Below are 7,766 nucleotides of genomic sequence, written 5' to 3' on the forward strand. Positions count from 1 at the left end.
ATAAAATATATAAAAGCTCTCCTCACATTATATAGTATGTAACAGGATTATACCGGAATCGCCGAGATGGCTGCTGGCTAAAAAAAAATCAACAGAAGCTGATATGGCGCTTGAAAGAATTGCAATATATAACAGGTGTTGCATTGGATTACGAACGAAGAATATTCTTATGCATGAAGTATACGTGGAAAGTAACTCAATGTCGATAAAACCGAAGAGAAAGTCGCGTGTCATCAGTGATGAATTTGAGAAAACAAGAGCTGACAAAAATCAGCGAAAAGAAATTACGAATTTATTAAACAAATCGGAACTAACTGAACAAAAAATTATAGGTATAATTAATGAACATATTGTATATATTAAAAAATTTATTACATTTTTCATACATTAATATGTATAAATATGTATAAACATATAAATATTCATAAACACGTATAATCATGTATGAAATATGTCTATACATATTTATACATCTTTTTTTGTAAAATTATTTTTTAGTGTAATAGAAATAGCAATAATAGTGTGAAAATATAAAAAATAATTAAAGGGATAATTTTCGCATTATTCATTTTAGAAAAAAACAAGTTTGGAAAAATGTTAAAAAAATTGCTCATACACAATTATGCGTAATTTTATATATGATTATACGTAGCAATTAAAAAAGACTCCAAAGATTACATCAATAAAGAAGTGTAAAGCCAATGAGAGTCGACACAGTTGTACGTGTGTAATCAAAAATTATACACACACACACACACACACACACACACACACACACACACACACACACACACACACACACACACACACACACACATATTATATACATATCAATCACCAATTATAGACGTTTCATAGGTCATCTTCAGTGTAATAAAGTCATTGGAATCAAATTGATATGTTGTAAAACAATAGGCAAATTCAGTGAATCATCATTAGGCTGTTGTCCAAAATTGAGAATTTATTGTCTGCTATACTTAGCTATCCAAACAAGAATAGTCATTTAACTAAAATCGAATTAATGTATGACATTTTTGAACTTTTAATCGTAATTAAAGTATTAAAATTGATTGTATCAATTAAATAAAACTTACATTATAAGCATAACGATAATTCGTTATAACGTGATGTATTTATAACTATCTTGAGAGCGTGTGAGAGGACATTTCTCACGCAGTGTTTATAAATATATATAAAAGTTAAACAAAATAAATACCAACGATACAAATTTATAATTTATAAAACATGGAAACCAAATAAATATTGAATATCAATATAAAATCGACGATATAAATTTATAATTTGTAAAACAAGAACACATCCATTTTCTCTAAATTAAATTATTATATAACGAATCGAACAATTCCGTGTCATTTTGCAGATTAATTTTTTTGTTTTTTTATATGAATCGCTTTCGAATTAATGTTTTATTAAACCCTTGTTCTAAAATTTGGTCATTCCAATCAAAATCGTGATTGTGCTCAATTCTACGCTCTGTGATTACAGAGTGTTGTATGATGTTCCTTAATACATATTTATTTTATATGATTCCGATGTTCCTTAATATGTATCTTTAATAATCTTTTCGTCTGACTCACATAGGAAGCATCACAATTTTGATAATTAATTTTGTATATCACATTAGAATGTAATGACAGTAATTTGTCCTTTTGTGCTCTTATCAATGTATTAAGTTTATTAATTCATATGTAAGCTAAATGAATCGCTCTATTATTTTTGAAAAATCTTTTGAATTTCTCTGCTATTGAAGATACGTAGGGTACAACAAAGTATGTAATTAAATTGTTGGCAATTTTCTTTCGGTGTAGGTTCTTGTTCGAATTTGGTGTGTAGCCTTTTTTTAATGCTTTCAAAAATCAGTTTTAGGATAACCGTTAGTAAGTAAGATGTTAATAATGAACTTAAAGTTTTTCTCATGAAAAGTGATTGTGATAATAATAAAACACTGTCAAATCTATAATTGTCCCCATTTTATGGCATCTTTGGTGACACGAAAATTTAGATACCGTGCCGAGAACGAGAGTTTGTAATACCAATCGTATATCAAATAGTCATCATTCTTTACTAAGGTTACATCTAGAAAATTCAAACAATTGCCGCCTCTCTTCATAATAAAATTTAATCGAGAATGGTAACTATTAAACATACTTAATAAATTAACAATATTTTCTTCCTGTATTGACAGTGCAATGTCATCAACGTACCTCACGAAGAAACCCAATGAAAATGGCCAACTCTCAAGAATAGTTTTCTCTAAATTCTGCGCATCAAGATTAACATTTATTAAGATCAAGGTCAGGGGATTTTCATTTTTGGGGATTTTCATTTTTGCACTGATTCATTTTTATGTACAGTCTTAAGATGTCAATCCGACGACTGTATTAGCATCTTAAGACATTATTTCAGACAGTTTTAAAATAAAAACGGATTCTAATGAATACCGTCCCGTTTCGCAGTTGGTAGCCTTCTGCACTATGAACAGTCCATAGAGGGAGGGCAGAGATTTAGAAAGAGACTGTCCAATTGCACATACTATGTTATTTCTTCCATCATGTTTTTTTTACTCACTCTGTGTATAAAATCAAATATTTAATACTAAAAAATTTATTTTAGGAAAAACTTTGGAAGCCAATTCGATCAACTTGAAAAACAAATTTTCTAATGTAGAATTATGGCAAGAGATGCCAAGTTCAGCGGAAAATTTTAACAAGCGGCATTTGCCTTCGAATTCAAAGTGCGATCAAGAGTCAAAGATGACTACACCATCGAAATGCGATAAAAAATTTTTTTTGAGAGACACAGAGGAAGTAATGTTGTGTAAAATAAAGAAAGAAAAAACGAGTAAAAATGAAGAGAAAACGGGAAGTATCGATACAAAACAAACTGTAAACAAAATAAACTCAACATTGAAAAATGCAATTGAATCATCGATATTAAGAAAATATGGTGCTATAATGATTTGTCAATGGTAAAATGTTTTAAAAAATTATTTCTTTCTTTTGCCTTTTGTATTATTTTTATTTTATTAAATAATGTAAAATTTTTAATATTTTTAAACTTATAACTTTATGATCTTTAATTTAAGGTGGACGTTTACAATAGCGTGCAACATACTTGATGATCTGACACCGAATTTTCAGATTAATAGGCACATCACGTTCGCCCTGAGTGCAGCTCTCGAAATGGCGACGAATACATTTGTATATTTTATATTATCTAGATACGGTAGACGACTGCCAATATGTATATATCAATCTTTCAATGGCATTGTTTGTATTTTAATTGCGGCTTTCTTTATTTTAACTGCTGCCATTGCACCGTGGATCGGTATATAAGATGAAGAAGATATAACTTCTTCTATTGTTTATAACACATTTATTATTACAATCATAATATTTTAGTAAATTTTATTTTAGAGTATTGTAGACGTTTTGTATGTACGACATATGATGTTGTTTAATGTTTTTATTTCAGATATCGCAAAGACGACAATATTACTATTTGGCAAAGTAACTATCATGAGTACTCTTTCTATTGTCTACTTGTATACTGTTGAAATATTTCCAACAGTGATACGAGGTCGCTGCTTAGGTTTATGTGTGATGTCCGCAAAAATCGGCAGCCTAAGCATACTGCATTTACTTTTATTAGTATGTATCCATTTTTCTTGTTTAAGAATTTTTTATTTATATCTGCAGTTTCTTTAAAATTCAATATTTTTCAATTTATACTATTCTCCGACAAATCAAGAATTGGCAAAATTAGCTAATCAAGAGTCATACAGTCATTAGAAATACGAATAACTTTTTTTATTAGAGACATGTATCACTTCCGATACCGTTACTAATCATTGGAATGTTATGCCTCGTCTCCAGTGTATTAGTTTTAATTTTACCAGAAACACTGAACAAAATTTTACCTGATCAAGTAATGGATATGAAGAATATAATCGACGAGAATAATTGCAAGAGTGATGATATCAATATAGAAAATGACATAAAGGAAGATTTGACAGAAAGACAAATTTTAAGGCAAAAACTCTTTTCAGAGAATTGGGTAGATGCTGGCAATGGAATTTTGGTGAATTTTATGGAAAATAAAAATACCGAATAATTTACAAAATAAAACAACTTTGTACTAAAATTATCATATTTAATGGACATCTTTAATCCGCTCTAGTCTTATGAGATCCTCACGCAAACTATTCACTGATAAAACAATGTTTAATAAACATAAAATACTTTTTAAGAAACAATTGTTGTCATATTCACACAAAACGAAAATTCTCATGAATCTCTGGGCTATGTTCAGATTTCCACCCAAGTGCCAATCAGATATCACTCCACTTTTGTTGTTTATCGGAAGTTAAACATAATACCCAGAGAGCACCCATTGGGAAAATGTGTCCTTGGATATTTAATAAATGTCAGTCCGAGAAATCAATTTAAACTGATTCGATATGCAACTTGTTTAAAGAATGCATTTTCATGCCACATACAGAGATGTAATACTATTATTAGGTATATGTACATATATCCACATACAACAATTGTAATGTAGCAAAACTGATTAGGAAAAAAATTAACTGAAGCAAATATTCTTTTAATGATTTCTTTAATAAATAATTTACTCATATTTATACATGAAAGGAATATGATTCAATGTAAAAATGTGAGAAAGTTGTGAATTATTTATCACAGTCAAGTAACAACCTGTTAATTAACTCCTATAGAAACATTATTTATATTGAAAAAAATGTAGAGAATGAATATACAAGACAAATATAAAATTACAACTTTAGGGAACCTTAGGTTGAACGATACCATTGTTTTGAGAATTAGTATGTTGCGTTTGCTCAGCAGCTGTTTGTAGAAGTCTTGTTCGACGTCTAGTGTAATGCTGCCATAGCAGAATCTGCTGATCGTCAATAAATTTTGTACATTGAGAATTCACAACTTCTCTTCTAAAGTGTTCATACTGTAATAAATCCAGGAAATACAAGCACATAGGATACTTTAAATACTTTGCATATTCTGGTTCTTTCCAATATAATAGATATTTGAGATAATTAATAAATGTCATGTCTTTGAAATAACCACGTTGTGCCAAAACTAGAAATATATTTATCAGAAATAAAATAAAACAAATTTTTTTTTAAACCTAAAGAATGCAAGGATCATTCTTACTTACAATTTAAATAATTTGGGTTGGCAAGACATTGTACAAACTCTAATTCAACCTGAAATCGTACTCGCTGTTGATCATCTGTCTCTGGAGCCCCTAAAATATAAAATTTTACATAATATAAATTTATATAAATAAATTTCAAAATGATCAAAAAAACAATTTATCAATTAATTTTGTAGTGATCACCACATAATACGTACTTAAAATTGATTATTATATAACTTAATAAGTTAAAGATAGGTTAAAATGAAAATATATAACATCAAGTGACTTTTAAACATTTGTCTAAGTCAATTAAAAACTACAGCTATATAATTTGAAAAAGATAGGTTAGAATAGAAGTGCTAAAAAAAAAGAATATACCGTTCATTCCAATGAAAGATGGTTTTCTGCCTTTCATGAGTCCTGGCGGATCATCCAGTCGGTTCATAGTACATCAACTTTTGTTGAATATTTGACTCCTTTTACACCGTTAAAACGGTTAAGTACGCGTATTAAATTGGTGCGAATTAAATATTTGATACGTCCTTATTTATACTGATCTATCTCAGAATAAATTTGATTAGGTGACATGATGGTTATGTTCTAAAATTGATTGCCTGTACTGGAAATGAATAGTGTACGTAATGTAAATTATCGCATTTGCAGTAATAGCAGTAAATTTAGAACAACCGAATCTTCACTGCTTTTTCAAGATATAAAATCTCTTTATTCTAACTTTGGTAATTATTTAGAATAGCTACCTCATCTCCGATTTTGACATTAGACTCATTCGACGTTTTCATTCAAAACGAAAGAATCGGGTAGAAAAACGTGGCAAACGTTGGCCTCTCGAATCAAGATATTAAGCGTTAATGATTATTGAGGTTAGGAAATTTGTTACACAGACATGGATCACTACATACAAAATGGTATGAGATGCATCAGTGTTGTCACGGTTAAAAAATAATTTCACTAAATCCCTTCAAAATTCACTAAAAGATCACAAAAGTCACCAAATGCATGAAATGACTAAAAAGGAGGGGAGAGAACAAAATAGGGTAAATATATTTTTGCAACCCTGTTGAATACAATTACTCTTCAATAAATAAATTAATTGCACTGTTTGCAATTTATATAGATATATATTCTGTACACAATTACATCAATAAAAGCCGATTGTTCCATCTTTCGATAAATTTTAAATTTTGCGTGTTAGGTAAGTCTCTGGCAATACGATCGGATAATTTTGCTACTTACCTAATTAAAATAAAATTTGTCGTAAAATTTGCCAGAAGATTGCCAATTGGCTTTAATATATAATAAGATTGTAACAATCTCTCCTTATGTATCATTTTATAATTTATATTTAAAAAAAAATAACTATAATAAATCATATTATAGAATGATTGATAAAACAACTCATTACACTTTGGTTTGTGAAATTAAAAATGAAACCTATATATAAATCATATAACTAGATTATACTAGATATTCAGCCAGAAAACGCAACTTTAAGATTCTTGGTTTATGTTAATATGGCTCAATATTTAGATCCAATAAGGAACTGAAAACAAGATCAATCAAAGAAATAGAAGACGCTGACATAAAAATTCACCAAATAAAGAAACTAATTCATTAAATCATCAAGACCTTAAAAATCAGTGAAAAATCTCCATAAATAGTACTAAATTAGTGAAAAATCTCCATAAATAGTAACATTGAGCTGCATAAGCATAGCATTTAAAGTGTCATTTCATGCAGCGAAGCTTCGCTGGCGAAGACTCTCTACTCAATTTGAGCGAAAAACTTCGCTCATAGTTCAACACTGGCCTAGTTTCCACTGATATGAATATGATGAATAATATAAATAAATGATGATGATAACAATAAAAATAATAATAGTGATATGAAAACATAAAAATAATTAGAGATAATTTTTATATTGTTTACTTTAGAAAAAAATAAGTTTGGAAAACTAATAATAATAATAATATATTATTATTGTCTTATTATATTATTTATATCTATTATTCAAAATAATGTAAATATTATGAAAACGAAGATCTTCTAATTTTAATTTCGAGACTGATACAAAGTAAAATCTTCATTGCGATTTTCGAAGTATAACCCTAACGAAAATGAAGAAGTTTTATAAACGTTTGTTTAACGTTTACATGAGCGGTATGGAAAGAGTTAATAACATTTTTGAATAATGTAAGCGCGATGCGGCGAAATATATAGAACCGCCATGCCAGGCTAATGAAGCGCTAATTCCCTCTCCCTGCGCGCCGTCGCCGCCGCCGCTCGAGTGGGCCGTCCTACGAATTCGCGCGGCGCGGCTTAATCGCATATTGGCTTAAACATTTCCTTTTCTAATTCGAAAATTATAGCGAGTATTTCAAAATAGTAGAACGAATTTTTTGTTCCCTTTGATCCATTCTCCACTCCGAATGTGACTCGTATCGTGGCCCCATCTTATGAGACACCCTGTATATATATATATATATATATATATATAAGGTGTACAACTTTGCTTCCGCCGTTTTTTTCCGAAATTCGAGGCTTTATTGTAAAAA

At 29.3% G+C, this 7,766-nt stretch overlaps 2 protein-coding genes across 4 annotated transcripts in view; one reads left to right on the top strand and one right to left on the bottom strand.

Moving 5' to 3' along the window:
- Positions 1–4,222, top strand: part of LOC108687943 (organic cation transporter protein-like) — a 9,706-nt gene extending 5,484 nt beyond the window's left edge. Inside the window, exons 4-8 of the mRNA XM_018193988.1 lie at positions 46–332; positions 2,635–2,989; positions 3,107–3,348; positions 3,496–3,671; positions 3,838–4,222. Of these exons, the coding sequence (XP_018049477.1) occupies positions 46–332; positions 2,635–2,989; positions 3,107–3,348; positions 3,496–3,671; positions 3,838–4,134 (1,357 nt within the window). The 3' untranslated portion in view covers positions 4,135–4,222. The remainder of the gene's footprint in view (positions 1–45; positions 333–2,634; positions 2,990–3,106; positions 3,349–3,495; positions 3,672–3,837) is intronic.
- A 596-nt stretch (positions 4,223–4,818) lies between these two features.
- Positions 4,819–6,103, bottom strand: LOC108687942 (mediator of RNA polymerase II transcription subunit 31). 3 transcript variants are annotated; one of them, XM_018193987.1, is made up of 4 exons: positions 5,952–6,103; positions 5,572–5,669; positions 5,212–5,301; positions 4,819–5,132 (listed from the first exon to the last, which is right to left on the bottom strand). In XM_018193987.1, exons 2-4 carry the CDS (start codon positions 5,636–5,638, stop codon positions 4,819–4,821), a joined length of 471 nt encoding a protein of 156 aa, XP_018049476.1. In that variant the 5' UTR covers positions 5,639–5,669; positions 5,952–6,103. The 3 variants fall into 3 exon arrangements, with proteins under 3 accessions (XP_018049476.1, XP_018049475.1, XP_018049473.1); XM_018193986.1 differs by having other exon boundaries at positions 5,572–5,750; XM_018193984.1 differs by having other exon boundaries at positions 5,572–5,812.
- Positions 6,104–7,766: the final 1,663 nt, after the last annotated feature.

The sequence above is a fragment of the Atta colombica genome, unplaced genomic scaffold (genome assembly GCF_001594045.1).
Source record: "Atta colombica isolate Treedump-2 unplaced genomic scaffold, Acol1.0 scaffold221, whole genome shotgun sequence".
In the NCBI taxonomy this organism is placed as follows: Eukaryota; Metazoa; Arthropoda; class Insecta; order Hymenoptera; family Formicidae; genus Atta; species Atta colombica.

Excerpts from the sequence above, each read along its gene's own strand:
- LOC108687942 (XM_018193987.1), bottom strand. The coding sequence starts at position 5,638 with ATGAACCGACTGGATGATCCGCCAGGACTCATGAAAGGCAGAAAACCA. Across the intron at positions 5,302-5,571 it reads ATCTTTCATTGGAATGAACG|GGGCTCCAGAGACAGATGAT; the intron begins GTATATTCTTTT and ends TTTATATTTTAG. Across the intron at positions 5,133-5,211 it reads CAACCCAAATTATTTAAATT|TTTTGGCACAACGTGGTTAT; the intron begins GTAAGTAAGAAT and ends ATATATTTCTAG.